Raw genomic sequence first — 25,812 nt, 5'->3', positions numbered from 1 at the left:
CATTTTTCAGAGGTTTTCATAGTTCAGTCATTTTTTTGTACTTAAGAATTTAAACATATTCTGTCAACATATACAAATACTAATCATGCCACTAATAGAAGTCTAGCAGTTTTGTTGTTTTGACATGTATTCATATTGAGCAGGCCTTTTCAACATTTTAATATTTCAGTTAAGTATATTTCTAATATACTAAACTCGTAATCAGTCATTATATATTATAATTTAGTAGTTATGAATCAGTGTTGCACTTCAGTTATCTTTTTTCAATTAGACTGTAAAAATGTACAAATGATAGAACGTCAGTGGTTCCAGAGTTATCTTCTGACAGACAGCTAATCAATTAGCTAATAATTTCATCAGTGTTTCACCAAGAATTGAAAAAATAAAGAGGAGTATTAGAAAAAAATATCACAATACTCGTGTGCTTTCTATATCTTTATTGCAATGATAAGATACAGATATATTTCCAGACATCCAATTTTATTAAATTATACTCCCAACATTTCAGGAGACAGTCTTGAGAATGATATCGATCCAAATGTGGACAACTAGGTGATCAAAAGACATGGTTTTTGACCAGAGATAAAACATGGATGTTTTACAGTTTCACTTTTATTTCCCCCAGAAATGTGTGATGAGAAGCAGCAGCATAGAGAGTAATAATACTACAATATACAACAGACCGATACTGTGCAACAGTCAAGAACAACTGGGAGAATCTTTTTTTTTTCTCTCTCTTTTGTAAAATGGTTATGCCAATATTCAGAGTACAGCCACTGGCACACTGGCAACTCAGTAAACAGAGATGCACTTTGCCCGTTTGGGGAAGAAAAGAAAAACAAAGACACTGAAAAACAAACAAGACAACAACATGGTGGTGCACAAGTTCGAAAGTCAGAGAGCTACAAACCTCAGTGGGATTACAGCAGACAGAAACAAACTACTTAATACAGTCTAAAGGAGGAGTTGTTTTAGGGCGAAACAAAACAACTGTACAGAGAGCTGAGTGGAATATATTAAAACATTATTTCATCAGATTGTGTTGGAACTGGCGAGCTGCAGTCAGTGTTACACAAGCCACTGGCTTTATAACCTCAGGTTAATGACTGCCTGTTGTTAGTGAGACGTTAGTGATGTGGCAGTGCACAATTAACCAACCAGATCACACAGTTAACATTAAGAGGCAAATGACAAAACAAAAAGGAAAAAATGCTGATATCTAGTAGAACCCACTGTTTTCTAATCCCAGATGTTACCTTTAAATAATGAGTACACTTATTGATCATATAAAAACAAAAATAGACGCTCTGTGGAATAAAATTACACCTAATGCAAAAGAAAAGGACAAAAGCTTGTTTCATAGTTTTTTAGACCGTGTACTGTATGTATATATCTGATATATTGATAGAATCCATATATAAATGATACATTTCTATTATTTATACTTAAATATTATCCTCGCTATGACTATAAAGAGCATCTAAAGACATTTCTAGCCAGAAAATAATGTGAAGGAACAGCTTGGACCTCGGTTACACTGTTGCCAGCTTCGACTGGTCAGTGGAGCTTAATTTAAAAAACAAAAACAAAAAAAAAAAACACCCACTATTTTCACACAACGGCTTGTGTGAGACTAGACAGGACTGGTTTGGATGGGAGTCTAGTGCGAACACCTTTAAACGGTTTCATTGAGACCAAAAATCTTCGTGTAGCTGCACACTAACAACCTTGTGCTGTGCTTTTTCTGTTCATTTCGTCCAAAGATGTGAAAGTTTTGATGAGTTTGACACTGCGGTAACAAAAATGAACAAATTCACAAAACGCCCCCCCTCCCCCCGCTTTCACACTCCATGTTAAAAGCATGCAGAACATCGTTATTAGCTATGTTTGGCACTAGTTTGCTTTACTTTAAATCTGGTTCAGTTTGCAAATAATTCAGTCAACATTCTAGTTTTAGTTGTACAGCAAATACCGCAATCTTTTCCTAAAAAAAAGAAAATTAAGTACACCAGCTGTGTCCCAGTTGATTACACTTACTCTTAAATATGAGTTCCACATTATTAAAAATGAACTAGAAGTACTCCACAATGTGTTTAGAGGATTGCACTATGATCGTAAGCCATTAAAAAAAAAAAACAGAAAATGGGAAGTACCTCAAAGAGCCGTACTACTCTGCTGTCCAAACACTCAATCCAGCCACATTATGGTCAGTTTCTTTTTTAGTTTTCTTTGCGTAAACTACAGGATTTGGTCCACCCTACTCAGTTCAGGTTTCAAATCTGACACGCTGGTCATTTTCCTTTCAGTTCTGCCTGAGAAAGCTATCAGACTGGATGGGACGTGTGCTCCTGGCATAGCTGGCTCACCAAAATACCACAAAAAAGAAAGAATGGGGGGGTCTCTCCGTAACTCCTGTGATTATACTAACAGTGTGGAGCTCAAAGGACAGTTATGTAAAACAAAAAAGGAGCAAAGAAACTAGCATCGTCATCTATTACGGTCAGTTTAATATCATCAATCTTCTGTATCATTTGGATCTGACCTCACATACAAAACATCCAAATTTAGTCAGTGACATGGGATGTGATAAAAATAACTTGAGTTGAATTAAGACAAAGTAACATCATGACACGAGGAGCCAACGAGACAAAGAACCAGCGACCTTCCATCAGAGATGTTCTGGTCTGATGGGTTCCTCAGGCAAACGTGTCCGGCGGCAGTTTCATTTTTACCATAAATAACATTTGGGTGGGAGGAATCTGATCCACCATAAGGCTTCTTTTTAAACATCTTTCCCCACTGTCGTAAGCTGTTAACATTTCAGTGTTGCATCTATCCCGGTACTGTTTAGTGGAAGATCTCAACAACAAGAGATGGAGCCTGTGCGCGGCCTCAGCGAGCTCAGAGAGACCGGACTAGCAGGTCCTGGGATCACAGCAGGGAGGGAGGGAAGGACAGAGAGAAGTAGAGAGTAATGGGACTCGATTAAGTTTATGTTTCTGCAGTCTGGGGTTTATTTTCACTCCCACCCCCTTCTTTCCTCTCTTGTGTCTCCTCATCTTCCTCCTCTCCCTCCTCTTCTTCCTCCTCCTCCTCCTCCTCTTCCGTGTGCTGCTCCAGCTCCTCCCTGGTGATCATCTCAAAGTCGTTTCCGTTGCTGTGCTGCGAGCCTTCATCCTCCCGGCGGTCGCTGTCTGTGTCTGAGTGGCGGTCTTCCATTTCCTCTCCCTCTGCTTCTTTACTGTCCTCTGGTCCTGCTTCTTTGCTCTCCTCTTCTTCCTCCTCCTCGTCGTCGTCACCGTCCTTCTTCTCGCTGTCCGACTTCTCATCGCTGTCTGACTTCTGAGCCTTGGTGGAGGCGCCACTGTCCTTCTCGTCCGTCTTGTCTGAGCCCTTCTTGTCGCTCGCCCGCGGTCCTTTGTACTCATGAGTGTAGAGAGGCCTGAACGAGTCAATGAAACCGACGTCTGCTGTCAGGTTGGGGAGGAACCAGAAGTGATGGCGCCCGCCGGTCACCAGCCAGATGATCAGGAAGAGAATGCAGCGTGCTGAGGGGAGGAAAGAAAGGCCATCAGTCAATTTTTACAGCTTTAAACACAGGCACCCTGCATGTTTTCCATCTCAAAACTTTCTAGACTTTTTCAGCGTGTCGGACATCTAACTACTAATTAGCTAGATGTTTATCATGTATGCATAGAAGTAGTTTTAAAACCAACTGCATGTTACATTCTACTATTATGTTGTCAAATAATATCCAGAAAGCTGTAGCTCATTCCTACATATTGAGTTCAATGCACTGGAACAGAGAAGAGGCTGCTGCTACCTGTACTTGTATTACTGTCATATTAAAGGAATAATGCTGTCATTGCTTCCCCATACTTTTGGTCTCTTTTATTTATTTTAAGAACAGAACATAAGTTAAATAATGTGATTTTTACAGTCTTGATTATTAACTATGTCCTTTGAACAAACAACAAATGCAGCCATGTTGGTGGTTTCCTTACACAGAAAGGACAGTTTTACGTTTACTTTTCTGATACCTACATCACTGCATCACTTCAATGATGAGCTTAATATCTGATTATTTGTGATTATTCGTTATGCATTCAAAGATGGTGCCTCATTCTCTTTTAAGTTGGTCGCGAATGTCTAGATTGGATACAGGTATGAGGCAGAGCTTTTTTGCAGGCTGTGACACCTACAAACAGCTTTGTGTAAGAGTGTGCATTCATTCACACAGTGAGCTTCTTACTTTGCTTCATATGCACTCACTGTCTGATTGCTCTGAACAGCCAATAAAACACTTGTATGATTATCCATCCATCCTTATAGTATTATCTACACACCGCTTTATCCTCTGTAGGGTTGCAGGGGGGGCATTGTGAAATGCCTCCATTTGAAAGAAGTTGTCTTGTTTTAACTCAACAGAAATCTTCACAAAAGATAAATGCAATTAACAAAATTAAAATAAGTCCACAGCTGCAATAATGTCATTATTATAGTTTTACGTTACAGAGAGAATCCTTATTGGAAGACAAGTTATTTTAAGTTATTTTTTTGGCCTTTGTTTGATCGTGAAGTGAGACAGACGAAAGTAGGGGAGAAGAATGGGGGGAGGACGTGTGGGAAAGGGCCATGAGCGGGATTCGAACTCATGACCTCCACATGGGGACTGTAGCCCTGCACATGGGACGCCAGCTCAACCAGGTGAGCTATAGCGGCGGCCCGTAAATCCCCCTTTTTTGAATTCATATATTGAGATAATTAGTAGACAGCATTATAATGGAGAGGGGTTCCAGGTAAGAAAGTCATTAGAAATAATAAATAAATAGTTAAATGAATACCTTTCTAACGGTGTGGGTATACAGTATGCTTTTTTTGTTTTTAGTTTTGCAGAAGAAGTGATGTAGGAGCTTTTAAACATTTCAAGGGGCCAGTGGCTGCTTCTTCCTTCAGTACTCACCGACAGCTAGAAGCAGGATACTAGCCACGAAGCAGCCGGCTGCAACACTTAGATAGTACACTCCAACACGCATTTCTGCTGGCCACAGCGGGAACAGAGTGGCTGCTATCACTGCAATAACTGTGAGACACAAAGAAGTAAAACTGGTGTCAGATAATCCTCCGGTCACTTCTTGTTCAGCAGAAGTTCACTTAAGATTTTCAACCCACTGACTCACCAAGGATCAGACCCATAGCAAACGTCTTGAAATGGACAGGATCGTAAATCCACACATACACCTACAAACGAGAAACATGCACTGGTTTTTCATCGGTTTGAGTATCACAAACTCTTTTTTTGTATGTAATGATTCTGTCTACATACTAACCTCATTTCCATCTAGGAACAGCTGATCCTCGTGAGGTTCCAGTTTAAACTTCTTCTTCACTTCTTTCTTTTTCTTGGGGGTTCCAGGACTGTCATCCTGTCAAGTAAAATAAAAAGAATTATCAGTCACTTTCTGTAGTGGCAATGTGATCAGAAAGAAACTACAGACCAAACCTTTGTTCCTTTTGCTGTCAGTGTGACCTGTAAGCTTTACACTTAGTCATGCTTTCTCTTTCTGACGCAGATCAGACATCATGTACGCATGACTTTGTACTTCTTTCCAGGACTCCTAAAGATCTGTCTCTACGTGTACTTCAAACTCAGAGAGCAGAGTCAATACCACCCTTTTACTGTCAGGTTAGGAGGCTGATCAGTTCTGCTGGGTCAAGGCAATTCAAAGCAAACATATAAAGCTGCAGTCAGTCAGGTGGAGTTTGTGCTTCTGTTAAAGCAGCAGAAATTTACTAATGTCTGACAGTAGATCTGAGCATTTAAGCAACTGATGTCCTGTTATTATCTGAATGTATACAAATGTGTTTATCACATTTCTTACTGTGCCATAATTTCAGATATAATCTGAGGAGTTTTGTCTTCAGAGGATCATAGTGTTGAGTCACTTACACTTTTCTCTTTCTTAGTTTCAGCAACCTCAGACTCTTTCTTCTTCTCTTTCTCTTTCTTCCCTTTTTTCTCCTCCTCTTTGCTGCTGTCACCCTTTGCTTTCTCCTTCTCTTTCTCTTTCTTGGCATCTTTCTCTGGCTTTTTCTTCATCACCTTGAGAGCTCGGTGAAAGAACTGCTTCTTTAGGAGTCTACAAAAGAGGGGAAAAAAAACATCTGATTACGAAGGGCCACAAACAATAATTTATTTTAGAGCATTACTGCTCAAAATGCTCATAGACTTTGACATCTTAACTTTATCGTTAAATGCAAACATTTCTGGAGTAATTGCTCCGCAAGACTGAAAGATATTTTAGAAGATAATTTAGATTTCATTTAAGTTAAAGTATAATGATTTGCCACTCAATTAGGCAGCATCTTGTTTGACATTTATTTAATATTTTTAGTTATTATGCAAAGAGATTATTTTAGTTCCAGCTTCTCATATGTGGTTTTCATTATTTTTGTATTATGTTTAATGGACCAAAAAATAAATAAATAAATAAGTCAAGAAGTAAAAGTCAATACATTCACCACGAATCAAAAAGGATGGCTGGCTGCAGGTCCATATGATAGCAGCTATATTGGCAGATTATGTGCTACATACCAAGATACCTTGTTGTGTAGTAAATTCCTGCTCATGACAAATGTCACAAGTGTAGCAAAGTGTGTTACACAGCTGACCTATTGCAGTAATCCACCGCCGACTCCCTGGTGGTGAAGAGTGCCTCCTCTCCCTTCTTAGCTTTGGCCCACTTGGAGTCCAGCAGACAGTCCACAGCCTTTGAGGCTAAATGTAGAGAGACAGAAAACAGACTGAGCAGGACAGGCCTTGTGTCAAATTACCATGCAGCGATTACGACTGACGGTTACATGATTATTGTGAAACATTTTACATTCTGTCAGTTCATCCACATCTAATCTAATAATGAATTCACACAATACAAGACCCAACAGGTACCAGTGTTGTAATAAGGTAGCATTTCCTAATTTTAACTTGAAAATGGCAATCACTGATGCTGGGCCACTGTGAGACAGCGAAAACAAGCTGTGAAGTTTATGTGCTGATCTTGTTGCTTATTTTCAAACACTGCAGTTAAACAGTAATATTATAAGTGACCAGCTGATGAATAAAAGTCCAACAGTCACTCCGTTGTAGCTGTTTTTAGTCTCCAACAACTCCAGAGAAAAATATCTGTTCAGCTCCAGTACACAGATGTGTTTACCAGTGTGTGTTCTCCAAAAAAGACTGCAGCAGGCAGCCAGGAATTATACCAGTGAACAAAAAATGTTAATGTATAAACAATAAGCTAAAATAAATGATAAAGTAGAGAAGAGGTTGCAGATTCAGGTGATAATTCTCTGCAGGTTTTATCATTTCAAGAGACACACTGTTATTTAGCACATTATCATAATAAAAATGATGACTGTAACTGCTTTGAGATTGTTGACTGGAAATACTGGGGCTGAAAGCAAAGGTCATGTGATGGTGATGATCGTAATTGCTGGCCTCTGCAGGCTGACCCTGTTCCACCCACAACTACTGAGTAAACAGTGTTTCCCTAAATTGACAATGGCTCCCACTGTGCCACAGAACAGGACACATATAAATACTGTGTGGGAGGTTCAGGTCTGCAAATGAAACTGCAGCAGAAACATGAAATCAAATGCAACCGATAATCTATTCAGTAACACAACGATGTGTGTGCTGGACATCAGAGGGCAGGTTTGGACAGTCATCTCTCCACACAGTCCCGAAGTTGTGTTCAGCTAGTACTAACCAATGAAGTAGTCCACTCGGTGGCCCATCATGTTCGTGGACTTGGTGGGGCAGTTAAATCGAAGGTACTTGGCCACCGCTTTCTCCTCCTTGGTGGGCTCGCTCACCTCCTGCAGGATGACACAAACAAAAATCAGCATCATGAGTTTGGCCAGTCCATCATGTTCACCCTCAACTTCTGTAGCAAGGCAGTGGTTGTCTTGGAGGTGTGTTTGGGGTTATTATGTTGGAATATTGCCCTGCAGCCCACTTTTGTAAGGGATGGGATCATGCTCTGCTTCAGGATGTCACAGTACATTTTAGCATTCATGGTTCCCTCAATGACCTGTAGCTCCCTACAACCGGCAGCACTCATGCAGCCCCAGACCATGACACTCCCACCACCATGTTTGACTGTAGGCAAGACACACGTCTTTGCACTCCTCACCTAGTTTCCTGGTTCACGTATGACACCATCTGCACCAAATAAGTGTATCTTGGTCTCATCAGACCAGAAGACATGGTTCCAGTAATCCATGTCCTTAGTCTGCTTGTCTTCAGCAAACTGTTTGCGGGCTTTCTTGTGCATCATCTTTAGACGATGCTTCCTCCTGGGATGACAGCCATGCAGACCAATTTGATGCAGTGTGCAGTGTATGGTCTGAGCACTGACAGGCCGACCCCCCACCCCTTCAACTATTGCAGCAATGCTGGCAGCACTCATTTGGCTATTTTCCAAAGACAACCTCTGAATATGACGCTGAGCACGTGCACTCAACTTCTTTGGTCGACAATGGCGAGGCCTGTTCTGAGTGGAACCTGTCCTGTTAAACCGCTGTATGGTCTTGGCCATTGTGCTGCTGCTCAGTTTTAGGGTGTTGGCAATCTTCTTATAGCCTAGGCCATCTTTATGTAGAGCAACAATTCTGTTTTTCAGATCCTCAGAGAGTTCTTTGCTATGAGGTGCCATGTTAAACTTCCATTGAGCAGTATGAGAGAGTGTGAGAGCGATAACACCAAATTTAACACGCCTGCTCCCCATTCACACCTGAGACCTCATAACACTAACGAAGTCACATGACACCGCGGAGGGAAAACGGCTAATTGAGCCCAATTTGGACATTTTCACTTAGGGGTGTACTCACTTTTGCTGCCAGCGGTTTAGACATTAATGGCTGTGTATTGAGTTATTTTGAGGGAAGAGTAAATTTACACTGTTAAACAAGCTATACACTGACCATTTGAAATCGTTGCAAAGTGTCATTTCTTCAGTGTTGTCCCATGAAAAGATATAATAAAGTATTTGCAGAAATGTGAGGAGTGTACTCACTTTTGCTGCCAGCGGTTTAGACATTAATGGCTGTGTATTGAGTTATTTTGAGGGAACAGTAAATTTACACTGTTAAACAAGCTGTACACTGACCATTTGAAATCATTGCGAAGTGTCATTTCTTCAGTGTTGTCCCATGAAAAGATATAATAAAGTATTTGCAGAAATGTGAGGAGGGACATACTGTATGCTGGCACTGATCTACAGATAGACAGCCAAGAGCGAATCTTTAAGCTACATCTTGCTTTGGATAATTCACAGAATTGATCAAATTGTAGATCTCATAACAAACTAAATTTATACATATTGTAACTCTCAACATCTTGTGTAAATTCCATTAAATTACACAAAAAAAAGATGCAACAGCCAAAGACATTGAACGAGAAGTTTGAACCAGCCAACTACCTCACAGTCTCCTAAATCCAGAATCAATACTTTGTTTAAAATCAATCCACTCCAGGGGCACCGCGATAGCTCACTTGGTTGAGCTGGTGTCCCATGTACAGGGGCTAAAGTCCCTGATGCAGTGGTAGTGAGTTCGAATCCGGCTCATGACACTTTGCAGCAGGTCCTTCCCCCATTCTTCTCCCCCACTTTGCTGTCCCCCTCTTCACCACACTTTCAAATAAAGGCACGAAAGGCCAAAAAAAAAAAAAAAAAAATCAATCCACTCAAACACATCTGATGTAAGCCAACAGAAGAAGGGAAAAATACTTCATTGATATATCGCATAAACTCACCATTAATCAGTGACAAGGACAACATGAGAATGTTATTACGAGGAACACCGACAAAACTAGACGCAACACAAGCACCTAATAATCATGGAGCAGTTTTCAGCCATGCTCAGTGGAGGGTCAGTTACAGATGTGGTGATCGGCTTTTCAAAATGTTATATACTTTAGGATTTACACCACCTTTGTGTGCACTGCTACCTACAATATATTTATGAGATATTATGTCAAGTTTTGGTGCCGACTTCAGCTCTCGTTGTGGGGCTTTGTCCTCCCATGGGCCTCTATTGGCCCACCACTGCTGGGCAAGATACTGGTGCTACTAACTTGCCGTGCTGTTGTACTGCACGTTCGGTTTTACTCTAAAGGTCGTATATGATATTTTGTCAATACAGCAACAAACTTCAGCCTCATTACAAAATGTCACCAGCTCTATGACTCTCACTCCAAAAACTTGCCCCTCATTAGCATCACCAATATATTTGTGTTGGATTTTTTTAGACGATGTCAGTTTTTGCTTCATCAAAACAGAAGTGGCAATCAGAGCTGAAGAATCAGTTTTTATAATTTTATTGGAGCAGCAACACAAATAGTTGTGAAGCTGCCATATAGTTTCATACTTATTTGTTTATCTTATAAAACACTGAACAACTATGAAAGATTCCCCTCTCAACTTCCCAAAGTTGTGCCTTCAAGCTCCTTTATATTAACAGTCAAAACCCCAAATATGTCATTTGTTATCCTACACAACAAAGAATAGCTACACAAAAGCTAAACTTGGACAAACAGTTCACTGAATCAAAATATTTGTCAGCATATTTTCTTTTAATCAACAACAAAAAAAATTGGGCTAATTAGTGCAGCTCTACATTGTGAGTGCAAAATGTAGACATACATTGCTGTTTTGGGTTTTTTCATTAAATGTCTGCTACCAGTAATTTTACCATTAAACAGTCCACATTTGACTTTCACTGCAGTCTCCAACGCCTTCATTTAGCCAGTAACACTTCATTATAAAACATCTCTGACAGCTGAAACAAACTACAGTGTGTAAGATTCTCACCCAACGCCATAATACATATAAATGGGGCAATTTTTAATTAACTTATTTTGTACAGTGCTTTATCAATAAATCAATAAATGGTACTAGTTGTGTCTGCAGGACTGGTGACATCTTACAAACATACCCAAAAAAACAAACAGCTTGACAAACAACTACACAGAAAATGACATGCCAAAGATAACCGAAATAACGGAAATCTAAGAGATTGACAGTCTCTCCACCTCTAAAGGCTGGGAAGCATTCTGTGTACTTTGGGAAAACTAGAACAAAAACTAGACAATTTGTCATGGTGGCCAAATCTTTCTCTAACTTATCTTCCCCTCTCACAGCATCTGCACTGTCTGCTTCCTGCCAGCAGCTCTGAATTGCATGCCAGCAGAGGGGGAATTAGAGCATCAGCACAGCGAGATTCAGCGCTGCTTCATCCAGTCCACCTGGCTCCGGTGCGCAACATGAGGAAGACAAAGCCATCAAACGAGCCTTTGTTTAGTGAAGCAGGCATCAGTGGCACAGCTCAGTTACACGAGAGCGCTACACGGAAAGCCCCTGTCGCTGTCTATATGATCTACCCAGCTTGATCACAGGAGGATTAGCGTCTCTCTACTAACTGTGTACCCATAACCCAAACAGCGCTCAGGTCTTGTTCAGCCATCGCATTTGCAGAATGTGCCACACTGAAAATAAAGCATGGGTGCTTTAAATCTACAGTACTGTGCAAAAGTTTGAAACACTGCAGTAAAGAGGGCAAACAAACTGCCCTTTGTTAGAGCCATAAGTCCAGAGCACCTGCTGCCATTTTCTGCGTCCCAGTTCTTGTTGGTGTTTTTGTGCACAGGTGAGTGACTAGACTGCATTTCCACATCATGGGAATAGATTTTTGGCTGCAAGTCTACCATGAAGACCAGATTTATCTGGACTGTAGATGGTGTACCAGGGTACCACTGGCTCTGCCAGGTCTTAGCCAATTGCACTGAGGGACATCTTCTAATTTTGAGACAAGACATTCACTGGCTGGACTGGACTGGTCATCTAGCTTGCCTGTTTCTTTGTGCTTCAGAACAAAAGCAGCCATCTGGAATCTGCTCCTAACCATCTGCCTGTCAGAGATCTTGGTGATGCAGGACAACTAACTTGTGGTTTTTGAAACTTAATTAGCCTCACCTTTAGTATGACTATACCTCGCACCCAGTTTTATACCCCCACACAGTTGATTCCATTTTTTTCCCCTCATCAGTGGTCTTTTGCTTTGTTATGGAATAAAATAATGATAAATTGTGAAGCCTTTTACTGATATGCTTGCAGAAGTTTTAGAATAACTGTCAAAGACAAATGCTATTTCTGAAACAAAGTGTCTGGTTTTCACAGCACTGTATATACATTTACCTATATACACAACACAATTGAACCCTTGAATGTTGTGAAGCACTATGGAAAACGGCATTTGCATAATCAAGTTCATGTCAAAAAGATTTTGTGCAATGTAGAGTGATAATCTCAAGACGTGTCTTTGTTTGTGATTCACTCATAAAGGAGACCGTATATGTTGTTATGTAGCTAAACTCAAATGTGTAGAGCGCTGCGGTTTATTAGAAAAAACAAACTAAAATGAACACAAATACAAAAGCCCTGAAATAAATCCTTCCGGTATGAAGGCTACAAAGTTGAAGCTGTTTTGAAGAGGTGCTAAATCAATTTTATGTTCAGTTTGGAAGCTGTAGTTTGAGTGCTGTTGCACTGCAGTGCAATAAGAGGCCTTTCTAAAATTGAGTAGTACCTCACTGATTTAAGGTATGATTAAATTCAAGCCCATTGAATTAGAGAATTATCTCGATGTACTAAGTACTACAAAGGAAAAAATCAATAGCTCTGAAAAACAGAGGAACTGTGTCAAAACAGGAGATACCTGTTGTGTAATGTGTGGAATTACAACGGCAAAGGACAAGTGTGCTTTAGTCGTGGCAGGCCCATAAACCACATATGTTGCAACGCAGCTGAACTTTAATAAGTTATACAAACGTAAATTAAGCAGTCAAATATTAGAAACACCTCACAATATAGTGAAGTATCAGTTGAACAGGATCACAAACTACAGTCTATAAAATGACCATAAGACTAACATCTTCATGGAGGTAGACTTTGTTGTGGAGCTGCTGCATTGAAAGGTATTAGGCGTCGTTTTCAAGTCTAAATCGTGAACTGAAGCAATGTGATTGGCAAATTGAAAGGATTCAATTAATGATATACATTATGCAGTGCATCTAACCCAGGGTTTAAACTGTGATGCAAATGGATCAAGAAATTCCTCATTTGTTGATTATGAATTTTTTCACATATGGATTTGAAACAGACGCAAGTGTAACAGCCACACTTTAGAGCATATCTCACAGTCATGCTCCATCACATTTCAAATGTATTACACAGTGAATATTGAAAGAAACTGAAAACCACATCACCAATAAAATCACAATATCTGTCACAAAAATTGCAATTAGATAGTTTTCCTAAATTTTTCATCCTTCATGTGTATCCAATAGATTGATGACTGAGCTTATCATATTTGTCTGATAAATCTTTCCGTGAGCAACTTCAACCTTTTCATACAACTACAGTTACAGCACCTGGAGTGAAAACAGTTCTGCTGAGCTTACTCCACGACTTTGTAGGACACTTTTGCTGTGTCCAAACACCATGTGACATACGACTGTATACAGTGTGTACTGAAATAACTGACATACTTAACCATTTTGTACTACTGGATGTCAATCAAACTGCAGCTTGAAAATGCAACTGCCAATAAGGAACAAAGACAAGCAACATGTTATATGTTTTTTTTCCCCTTTCCAGCTATAAGCTTCCCCAGCATTACATTTTTGAACTACATTGTGGCACGATGATGGATATCAAAATGAGTCTCACATGATGTTGTTAGCAGAATACTGACTTAGTGATTACTTTTTATTTTAACTCCTTTCGGGTGTAATCACGCAACAAACTCAAAACCTGATTAAAACTTGTTTATATAAGGATCAACATTGCAATGTGTGCGGAACTGTCACATCACAGGAAGTAAAATGTAAAGCAAGGCAAATGAACTAAAACACATCATGCCACAACTTTTTTTGGTGCTTGATACCAAAAGAATTTCTGCACAGTTTGTGATCAGTTTCCATGACTAATCTGCAGGACAAGTTTGTTGGATAAAACACAATTTCTCTGGTGTAAGTTCTTGGATGCATAGATTAAAAAAAAACAAACAAAAAAAACACTTTATGTGTGCATATCAAAATGAAGGATGAGCAGGAGAGAAACACTGAAAACAAAGACTTGGTTTCAAAAAGGAATACAATGTCAGTTATAAGGACGCAAGTGCAAAGCCAGCTCTGAATGCAATCCAAAGCAAAAAAAAAAAACAAAAAAACAAAAATTTTGTCATGCTGCACTATATAAGAAAGGTTCCAAATGTTTTGTTGTTGTGTTATAAAGCTTTTCTTTAATCAGGTTTATCCTCTATGCAGATGCACTCCCCTACAAAAACAGCCCAATTACTGCAGGATGATGCTTTTTTTTAGATGGTTAATGAAATCATTGGTAAAACTTTCCTGTATTTCATTTCATATAGCAATATATATCACAGAAAAAACTAAATATGGCAATATCATGTTTTTCCAGTATCGTGTAGCCCTACTGTATTGTATGAGATCGGGACATAAAAACTACACGCATAAAATCAGTTATTCTGGATTTTACAAATATCCAACAATGTTGAGTTTAGATGAGTACTTGTTCATGTCTTCTTCATTTCTTTTCAGGTGACTCATTGGGGAATTTTGACCAGAGTCCGACTAAGATTGTTCAAACACATCAGGGAGGCCTACTGTTTTTGGAAAAAGTACGGGACCCAAAAAAGGAATAAGTAAAAATGATTTTAAAAGGTATTTTTGTGCTCTAGAAGTCGAAAGAACCTGTAGCCACTTTATAAACTGTTGCTTTGACTGAAATCTAAGCTAATGTCTTTAAAGCGCTCCTGTAGCCACACCACTTCGCAGCTAATTGCACAGAGTTGTATCGAGGTGTCCTGTGTTGACTCTTTAATTAAATTCCCACAGATTTCCTCACGTTATGTAAACACGCCTTGTTAAAGCTGACGCAGCTTAGCCAGCAAACCTTTACAGTCACTTCAGTCACAATGAAAATGAAAAATGACTACAGAGGAACCTTGGTATACAGTAGACTAACGCCATTGTAAAGTCCCAACCAGCGTGTAAGTGTTGCTGCTAATGGAGACAATGAGACATGAGGCACGTCTCACCAAAATACAAATACTAACATTTGTTGTCGCTAGCCAGCTAATGCTAGCCACCGTTAGCCATCATCTGCCGTGTGTTAGCTGCTCCTGCGCGGATGCTGCCGTTAGCAAAGATCCGGCAGCGGGTCGTAACGTAGCGTCTGACTTTTATATGTGGTCCATCAACGTGCATGGGAAGTATTTTTTCATGAATTAAGTGATGTTACCTGGATCCGTTTCTTGTGCCGCCTGCGCTCCGCCATGATCCTCCAACTCAGCTTCTCCGTGCGCGAGGGTGCGCACGCGCATAGCGTGTGAGATCTCGCGAGACTAACCCACCAGTGGTGGAAAAACTGAACATGCGCACTCTTTACGTTGTTGCCTATTGATAAGCCTTTGAATTTATGTTTAGTCTTCGGGGACGGTTCAGGTAGTTCTCACTCTGAATTTAGATATAAATAATACAAATAGTAACAGAATAAATGCCATTTAATGATATCTCGGGGAGAATCGTTTGAATCAGAGGGGTTGTTAGTATCGTAACACAAGAGGCATTGTCCATCTCAGAATCTTCAGACCTTTACTTGATGATTGTACCATTTCATTTTATATTACCAAATAATTTCAGACAAAAAGTGAAGATAAAATGCGAAATGATGGCAAAATAATAGTTACTCCATTTTTTTCCTGTACTTAGCGCATTTTTCACATTCATATCACACTGAGTGCAGGATAATTAATAAATTGTTGATCATGATGTATTTATACCTTAATGTAAAGGCCAAATAGTACTGCGGGTTACTATGTAGAAAAAACGCTTTATTTACAATCCAGTGAATGCAACAACAACAAAAAAAGTAGTAAACATCCAAATTGAAAACACTTAAATATGTCAATATTTAATTGTAAAATAATACCAGCATGATTTCTATGGTCCTTATGTTAGCCTACAGGTAAATGAGACTTAAAAACATGATTCAGAAAGCTACAATCAGACAAAGACTAAGGTGTAAAATGAAAAAAAAGAAAATACAAATTCCGTAGGACCTTCTTAGTGCCTCATAACTCAAAATTGTCATCAGTTTCCTCCCACTGTTGTTGGTTTTATACAAAATAAAAAAACAAAATATGTACATATATGTGTGAAATACAGACATTTAGCAGACACCTGTGCATACTGTGAACCTGTGTAACAGTAAAAAAGCATCTTCAATCCAATAAATCATGTAAACAAATCCACCACTGTAGCAGCAGCAGTTCATCAGGTAGTGCCATGCTGTCGGTGCAGACTGGGTTTGGTTTGCATTTGTCAACCAGCTATCAGGCTGTCTCACTGCTGGCAGATGGAGGTGAATTGTTTTCTGGCTCGTGGAGGTGCTCAGTGGATTTGAGGACATCAGGGTCTCTTGGACTTGCCATCATCTCCTCACTGTTGCAGTTGACGGGGGAGCCAATCTCTGAGGTGCGGTCCCCAGGCTTCTCAGGAGTGGCCTGCAGGGTGGTGGTGGGGAGTGGCAGGTTCATCATGTACAACATGCTGCCCATGCGTCTGGATACCTGTGGAGGGGTGAAGAGAGCAGACAGTGTTGATTTAACTGCTTTTGCTGGTTGTGTGTCAGTCTGAAGGAATTCTGTACTGCTGAGGGGTTGCCACAGTTATCATCGATTATCAGTGTCATTTTTAAAATGCATTTTTCTGAAGTATATATAGATGTAGATTCTAAAGACACATGCAGTCTTAAGAGGCACAATTTTGCAATCTGGCAGTCATCTTGGTGATGGCTCCCAGCAGTTATTTAAGGCTAACTAGACCAGACTTCTGTCTAAATGAATTGACAGAGAGCCATAATGCAATTTCAATGGTCACTGGTACATAAAAACTGCATGCATATAATCAGAAGCCAAGTTTGCCTAAAACTAGAAAAAAAAACCAACAACGAGGCTTTTTCCACTGATTACACTTCTGCTGTGAACACACATGTGAACAGTTTCATGACACCGCGATTTGTCGGTGCAACAGCACGATTGGCTGGATGTTTTCTGGTTCACCAGTTACAAAGAAGATAGTCTTGTATAGCCAGACCATTCTTTAGTGCTGACAGTACAGTGCTGTGCAGAATGGCCTGACTGCACTCATTATTATTCTGCTATAGAGGAAAACGCTCTGCCTTGTTTGTATTTCTTTTGTGTTTGTGTCTCTTCAAAATAGTGAAGGGGGAGTATATTTGTATGCAGGGGGGCAAGAACTTTCATTCAAATTATTAATTCATTATCGAGCAGGGCTGCCTTACTAATCCAAGCTTTCAGCAAAAACGTATTATTTCCAGTGTGGTAGGTGGCACCTCGAGGTTGTTCTCATATCAAAGGGTATTTTAAAAATGGTTACATGCAAATAGTGGAAGGGGAGGAGAAAGCTGCATGAAAATGTGTGGCCAATGGCAGGCTTGGATCTGTAGTTGTATCTTGTGAGTCAGACTACAAAGAAGAGAATAAGCTTTTCAGGAAAGGACCAAGAATGTATCATACCGTCTTTGGCAAATTCTCTCAATAGATTTCTATTAGTATTCTTTGTATGGTGAGTCTCTCTCTGATAATGTTTCTGATGGAGGGCATTGTATGTGTACAGACTGTAAGCAAAATAAATAAAACTAACTTGACTTGGGTTAAAAGACAAACCTCCTTATCTCAGAAAAAAATAAAATAATATAAAAAAAGCACCTATTCATAAAACTTATATTAAACTAGTCCATCAATATGATATTTCATGAATAGAATCAGAGTTGTCATTGTCTGTGTTTTTGTACCTGTGAGCGGATCTTAAGAGCCGGCCCCAGCTTGAGCCCCAGTGTGTCCAGTAGATGCTCCTCTGAGAGAAGAGGCAGAGTCTCTCCATCAATCATGTGGTCCTTGAATGTCTGATAAAATTATCACACATTAGCACAACAAAGACACAACAGAATCAGCATTGAAGAGATAGCTACACAAAACTATGGTAGCCAACCTGAGCATACTCTGAACACGTAGGTATACTGTTGACAAAGTTGTAAACATCATTCACTGTCCACTTCCTTATGTCTTCAGGCACCTCATTCCCATTAAGAAAGAGGTTTGGTGGACCTTGAAAACAAACAAACAAAAAAACACATGTAAGTTCAATCTTTGCCACAATTTTAGGAAAAGTTTTTTGTTTTTTTAAAACTTTTATATCTATTTCCCAAACTCACCTGGTGGGAGGAAACCATTTCCAGGGACAGGGAACATGTAAGGCATCCCCGTGAGAGCGCCACCTGCAGATGGATAAATGAACTTCTCCTGGAAAGCTGAACATTGGCTGGATACGTCTTTGTCATTTGCGCTTGTGTTGGCCACATCTGAACACCCCTCCTGACTGTTCACACAGGCTTTACGCAGGCCCGGCTCCCCCTCTTTGTAGTTCTTCCTGCTTCCTGTGGCAAGTTCAGAATCTATTTTGGCTTGATGATGCGTCTTGCTAGCAGCACACTCCTCTCCCATGTCCCCCTTTGGCTCCATCTCTTTCTCCTCCCCTGATGTGGCCCCTGGGCTCTGTTCTACACCTTTATCTTCAGTTTGGCCCTTCAAGGTGGTTACATGGCTCTCTGTACTCTTGTGAGCGGTTGGCCTCCTTCCAGCCCTGCGTCCCCGCTCTCTGTGCAGCGTGCTGATTGGTGGGTAAGGGCTGGCTGACATGAGTATACTGTTGGAGTGCAGTTCGTCCAGGGAGGGACGGTGGACGAAGACATCATGGCCGTCTGGCATGCGCTGACGACCTCTGAACACCATGGGGTTGGAGGGGTACGACATAGGATTATCCATTCCCATCAGTCCTTTCTGGTGAGCATTTTCCAGCTCTTTCTGATGCAGGATAGCGTTCATCTCCATTCTGAAAAGGAGTGCACATTTTAAATATGGCTGTGCAACAGTGATGGCAGAACCGCAACATAAACTTTGTTGAAATAAAGTCTCAGCTTTGTCCAGCAAGATATGATGCAAATCTGTGTGTGGGTGGAATATTTCAGGAGATGATGATTATATGCTGTACGCATTACCTGGCTATATTTTGCTTGTGAATGAGCTCCTGTCGCCGGGCAACTGTTTCCATGGGCTCTGAGAGCAAGAAGCCATAGCCTGCTGAGAAAGAGGGATAGGCTGTTAAAACTAATCCGCATACCTGAAAACTATTCAGACTGTGTGGGAGTTCTCTCAGGCATAAGGCCCATGCTCACCTGGTCCAGGAAAAGCTCTCCCAGGCAAGACATTGGCATGGGGGGGCAGAGGTGGACCAAGATGAGGTCCCATGTGCACCTGTCTTTCTTCAGAAGCTACCATCTCAGTAGGAGGAACCAACTCCCTGATGAAAGAAAAGCAAGTAACATAAGTGGCAAAACATTTACAGAGAGATAATCAGCTGTTTGTATCTTGTGGAACTGATTGCTGAGGAAGATTCTGCCCTTTAAACTTCTGACTGTACAAAAAGGACAGAAAAATGCACCATATTTTCCACACTGACACTAGTGGCACCTTTTCTTAGAGGTGTCCTTTTCTGCAGAGGTATTGTTTTAGGTTTAACAGTAAATCCAGGTACTGACCTCTCCATGAAGCGAGGTTCGAACTGTGCTGGGACACCTTGTAACCTCTGCTGCCCCTGAGTCAGGATCTGTGGAGCCATGGCCATCTGGTTCCTCATTATCAGCTCCTGCCTCTGCCGCAACTCTGCAAGTGAAAAAAAAAAAGCACCACAGGTCACTGGGAGGCCACTTTAGCCACAATAACTGGAACATGCACTGACTGTGAATAGCTGCAGGCTGCAGGTATCACAGAGCAATCCACTGAAATCAATACATGGCACAATGTAAGGTTGCAGAGTTAGCTTTACCTGTTTGGTGCTTCACATTTAGACCAAATCCAGACATCCCTTCTATTTATAAATTAATTTAAAAAAAACTAAAAGCTAAAAATTCACTTGTAATATTTTATGCTTTTTGAGTTTTCTTGGGCTCCTGACACAGCTGCTAATGTTGTGCCTCTCATTCTCCTTTGCTCTCACCTCCAGCTGACATGCCGTTGACCAGTCGATACCAGTGCTTCTCATCCAAGCTGCCCTGCTCTCCCAGCGCCGTCATCTTTCTCAGCTGCTCTCGTGGGGTCATGACATGCACACGATTTGACCGCCAAGTGTATGCTGTTAATAAACAGTAATACAATAATAATTGAAACTTTATTGATCATATATATCACTTTTGAAAACAAGGGTTTAGTTGTACATACTTTCTTTTTCTTTATAGATATATATTATATATATATATCTATTTCTATATTTTATCTATTGTGTTCTTTTTTGTGCCACTGTCCTGCAATGATTTAACCAGTTTAGATGTTGAATTGTCTTGATGCTGTAGAAACAGTGCTGAGCAGATTTTTGTAATTTTCTGACGCTACCACTAGAGTGCAGCAGTTACCCACCTGACTGTAGTTGAAGATAGCTGGACATTAAAGACTTCATAATCTCACTAAAATTCATCATAAGCAGATAAATACGTCTTATACTCAATCACATACTCTGTAACACATGCAGTACTTTTTTCATTCCTCTGAGCAAACTTCATTTCAGCAGGACAGATTTTTTATTTTTTTGCTGTTCCTGCAGAAAATGTGCCAGATTAGTGACGTACTAAATGTATGGGGGCATGGCTAACTGTAACCTATAACCTTTAGCTGCTTTCATCCTTTCCACACCCCTAGTATTAAGTATGATTCCTAAACCAACCTTAACTCTAACCCTCACCATATTGCACACCAATCCTCACCGGTAAATCCAAATCCCACGTGAAGACCAGCAGAAACAGTCCCTTACTGTGGATTTTTTCTCACTTTTCTATCCGTACAAGTACCAATACATTTGGTCCTCAGAAGTATTGCATACACACATATACACTCACTCGAAATGCCCTCATTGTTCTTGGCTGAGCCAGCAGCTTGTGTACACAAGCACAATCGACTTAGGCACCTCCAATTAGCTGTCTACACTCCAGAAATCCCATTACAAAATATGATACTGTAAACGAAGGCGCAATAATCCAGTTCTGCTAATCCAAGGCAAGTGTGAATGCAATATGCATCTGGAGGCATGAATATGAATCCTCACCACACAGAACTTTAGCAACCACCTCTTCATAGGATATTAACTTCCTCTGATTAAAATAGCATCAGTTACATGTGTAAACTGTTCCCATTTACTTAGCCACATTATTTCTGTTGTCCCCTCCCCCAGACAAATGCTGCCATAAGATTTGCCCCTAGGCCTTGTGCATTATCCACAGTCCCTCAAGTTCCCTCTGAAACCCATCTAATCCGAGGGCTGTAATCCGCCTGTTAGTCCTTCAACAGTCTGCTACCTACATCTGCTGACCTGCCTGCAGTCCGCCCTGCTGGCCCGTCTTCTCCCCCCCCCTTCCCCACCTTCCCAGGCCCCTGCTACCCCCAGGATCCTATTAGCTAAGTCCTGGCTATACAGCACTTTAAAGGGATGTGTTGGAGGTAATCCGCACGTTTAGAGTTTTACCCTCAGCAAACCTTGCCTGTAAGCATCCTGGACAATACACCCTAAGTGCTAAGCCTATTAGCCTCCATTAGCTCCCAGGATGTCCTAAAAACACCTTCGGGATAAATCTGGGGATGCAATCGGTTTATGTGGAGCTATGTGGCGCGAACACATGCACCCTCCTTCTCTGCCAATGTCACAACAGCTAACATCAGCAAATGAGAAGATATGCATTTCAACATTTATGTCTCTATAATTCCCAAGTGGGCACTAAGCTCCTAGCCTCAGGCCTTGTGTATGTAGGATCACTTTTACCTCTCACCTGGGAAATAATAGTTTACACTTCCATATGTGATACAGTTAACAACAACTCATATTTCAAGATGATCAGGTTTTTGTAATTTGTGTGGATGAACAGCTCACACAGTAAATTATTAAATCTTTGGGAAGTAAATCAGTAAAGATGTCAAGCAAGTAATAAATAGTGATCTTTATGAACCTCTAGTAAATAGATATATGGGTTGATAGATACAGTATTGCCCCTTGGTGAAACTTGAAGCCACTGCACCAGACCAGGAGCTGTGGTCGCAAGCAGAACAGTACCACCGAAAACAGCATGATAACAGTGGTTCCACTATGATTCTTATGACATATCATCAGATTCAAATCTCAGCCACAGGCATTTAATTTTCAAAAAAATAGAAACCCAGCAGCATTAAAAACAAACAAACATGTAAGGCCATCTAAAAACACTAAAAGCTACTCGTAGAATCTTCAATGATTCTTTAAACATGAAAAAAAATATCTTTCTGTTTCGCAGAGATAAACACTTTTAAACTGAGGGAAATTTAGTTATTTTTGTAAAACACAAACAAAATGTAAGTATATATTAGAGTTCAATTAACTTTGCTGCCATTTCAGGAAACATTTAATTTGTAGTCATAAACACCCTACCTACTATATGACATAATGTCATTTACATAAAGCTTTGTAACTACTACTGACTAAAGAAATCAGGTTTGCTGATAATACAATATATTTAATCGGGGTTCAACTTGTGCAAAGACTTTATGCCATTTCTTGCTACTGTCCAGTGTCAAGCTTAAAAATAATTTATTCTTCTTTTTCATTGTGCAGAAGTTGGAGTAGCTTTTCAACCAGACGACAAAAACGAACTGTTGCTGTCAGAACAGCAGAAATAGTTTTTCTCAGCATTTCCATCATTGCTGTGTGTTTGTTCTTCAGGAAGTCAGATGCTTAACTCTGTGACTCAAATGTAATCGTAATGCATGGAGCTTCTGTGAACTTGAACCATTCGGAGGAATCCTTTAAAAGGCCCGTCCGACCCAGCTAACACTTTGATTAGGTTAAGTCTCCTAAGTGAATTTTGCAGCCTGAGACTATTTTGCTGTAGCACATGCTCAAACCTTCCCCTGCTCAAACCTCTTTGGACGTGAAGAAATTTTACATTTAAATTTCAGTTTTCAGGCAGTTTGTTAGTGAAACTGTCGTCAAAGGTGAGCTACAAAAACTGCTGTCATGTTTCCGTATTGAACAGAGGCCACATCGCAGCTGCCAAATCCGGGGATTGGACTCCTTGGATTTGCTGTTGCCTGGGTAATCTCATTACAAGAATGAATTAAAGGGAAAAATTGCTGACAACTTAGATGGAGCCCTGAGGAGGTCATATCAGACAAGACAGAAGTATTGTCTAGCCCTTCCTAATCCCCTCACACAACACACACATGCTGAAGCATATTCTGTCAGTTGCATGAAGCAGATTAGATTTTGTCAGACTTGTACAATAAGTGGCGAGCTACAGGTAGCACTGAATTAAGCATTAATTGGCCATAAACTGACATGACAAAGTGTTGATTAGGATGACAAATATAAATTCACATGTAGAATATATAAGATATAGACATAAACCCTCAAAGTTGATAAAAACAAGAAGTGGCCAATACAGAATGTATTTTACCATTTGCCTTCATTGTAAAAAGTGTCCTTTACAGAATCTGGGCTAATTATTAGGTAATTATACAGATTTCAAGGTTGTTGCTTAATCGCATTGGCCTCCAGATTAATCACTTACAAAGGCATCAGGAGCCTCTTATAAAATTTACTGCTCACATTATTCATGATCAAATGTAGCCTGCACATGAACATTATGCATTTCTACAAAATTATGATGCATATTTCTTTATAGTTTCAATGGATTTTACAGTTGCTACTGTCGCATGTTATCACACATTGAAGCATTAAAATGCACCTATGCATTGCAAAGTGCACTAAAACAAAATCCTAGAATATCATGCACAAGGAGAAGCATTGGGGAAACGAAGGAAAAGAGTGTGAAATATGGACTTACCTTGAAGTTCACACCAGTAAGCAGAGCTTGGAGCTGATTTTGTCCCAGTTCAGGTAAAAAAAAAAACAACAACAAAACAGAGCAATGAAAAAACAAAAACAACAACAACAAAAGCAAGTGAAAAAGGTACCCAGAAGGACTTTGGAGAGCTCACAGAGCCCGTCTCTTGCTGTCCCTCTTTCACTTCCAGCTGAACGGCCTCCCACTACCCAGCCAACTGGTTGGAGTGCACTCTGCTGCCAGCTAACTGCCTTAACTAAAAAAGACCTTTTAAATACCGATTCATTTCATCTCCATTAGCTGGCCTTATCTCCCGCGGTAAGCCCTCCCTGCCCTGACATCACTATGATCTCCCATCCAACTGCTTGCCACACCTTGCAACTGATGTGTAATTACTGAAGCAGAACTGCTCCTAAGCATGGAGTGCTAAACCTCTTTCAACGTTTACCTCACTAATCCCTTGTTAGCACTTTAGGCTATGGTTAAGACACCTAAATGCTTGGCTTCCTTTTCCAGTGGCAAAAGGGCCAACCCCTCCTTGACTGCTGTGTGACCACATGCAGTGAAACTGCACGGTGCTGCTCGTAGACTTGAAGAATCCCACAGCTTTGTCTTGTTTTTGTTTTTGTTCATGAGTCTAGTTTGGGTGTCAGAAGTATTGTGCTCCCCAGGGTGCCAAAGGTTTGACCCAAACATGCTTGGTGGTAATTTGCCAGAAATCCGACTAAATGCTGGCCGGATCATCCTCTCAGACTTCTTAATCTGACAGTTTGTGCTCACCAACCGCTTACAGCATGGGCCTGCACTTCTTTGAATGATGTTTTCTGTAATGCCTGGTGGGCAGAGAGGTGTGCACAGACGGTGGGCTGGTAGGAAATTTGGCTAAACAGCAGACATACTGTGGAGGCGGACAATGTAGTGCTTCTGTTGCCATGCAGGAAAACAAAGAGCCCCTGGAGAGTTAACAAGCTGGGTTGTAGCCAGAGTTTTAAAACATGAATCCATGTCCTCCCAGTACAACTCTCAGTGTTATGACTAATTTTTATTAATCATTTCATTAAAACAAAGAAATGCTGAGCATTTCAGGTGTTTGTAGATATGTCTATTATTCTGCAATGCTGGTATCATCCAAAGAGTTGCTAATTGTGTGTCTTAATATTAAATTGTACAAAATAAACTAACATCAAGTTGGTAAATTTGTCAGATTCCCAGGAAAACACACAGATGACAAAATGTCAGTAATGTCAGTGCTGGGACGTTTCATCAGCTGTGAATCTACTGCATAATAAAATCTGTTTATTATCGGATTGCAAGCTTTTTTCTATCTAAAACATATTTACTGTTAGTCCAAAGTAAACATGCAGGCTGAACTGTCTTACTGTACGACATATTCTACAGTTTTATTTGTTTTTATTTTGCGTGGTGGTGTCTGGGTGCAGAAGTCAGACTCTACACAGAAATATCTTATCAGCTCAACTTCTATTGATTGCCCTTAAATTGAGTTCAGACGTGTTAAAGTCAATATGAACTGTAAACATTCTGCCCATCCCTTTCCTCAGAGCCACCACACCAACATTTGTCAAAGACACATACTAAGAATCCACTTATTAGCTTTACTTGCTTTGTGAACATGACTGTAGGCTCTCCTGTTGTCTTGTTTGAATGCAGTGCACAACTACAATCTACAAAAACCTGTATTTGATACTTGGTAGAATTTCACATTTTT

The 25,812-nt window shown here is 40.3% G+C and overlaps 2 protein-coding genes across 2 annotated transcripts; both read right to left on the bottom strand.

Moving 5' to 3' along the window:
- Window positions 1-422: 422 nt before the first annotated feature.
- sec62 (SEC62 homolog, preprotein translocation factor) lies at window positions 423-15,458 on the bottom strand. Its single transcript, XM_008275782.1, has 8 exons — window positions 15,387-15,458; window positions 7,770-7,878; window positions 6,673-6,778; window positions 5,951-6,140; window positions 5,331-5,426; window positions 5,181-5,241; window positions 4,964-5,083; window positions 423-3,548 (listed from the first exon to the last, which is right to left on the bottom strand). Exons 1-8 carry the CDS (start codon window positions 15,420-15,422, stop codon window positions 2,992-2,994), a joined length of 1,275 nt encoding a protein of 424 aa, XP_008274004.1. The 5' UTR covers window positions 15,423-15,458; the 3' UTR covers window positions 423-2,991.
- Window positions 15,459-16,479: 1,021 nt separating this feature from the next.
- On the bottom strand, window positions 16,480-20,330 carry samd7 (sterile alpha motif domain containing 7). The gene is made up of 8 exons (XM_008275781.1): window positions 20,225-20,330; window positions 19,767-19,890; window positions 19,404-19,528; window positions 19,227-19,308; window positions 18,384-19,060; window positions 18,161-18,276; window positions 17,964-18,074; window positions 16,480-16,716 (listed from the first exon to the last, which is right to left on the bottom strand). The coding sequence occupies exons 1-8, from the start codon at window positions 20,325-20,327 to the stop codon at window positions 16,480-16,482; spliced, it is 1,575 nt and encodes a 524-aa protein (XP_008274003.1). The 5' UTR covers window positions 20,328-20,330.
- Window positions 20,331-25,812: the final 5,482 nt, after the last annotated feature.

Source organism: Stegastes partitus, unplaced genomic scaffold, assembly GCF_000690725.1.
Source record: "Stegastes partitus isolate 25-593 unplaced genomic scaffold, Stegastes_partitus-1.0.2 Scaffold59, whole genome shotgun sequence".
NCBI classification, from domain to species: Eukaryota; Metazoa; Chordata; class Actinopteri; family Pomacentridae; genus Stegastes; species Stegastes partitus.
The sequence above is the reverse complement of the archived record's forward strand: the minus strand, read 5'-3'. Positions and strand labels throughout refer to the sequence as shown.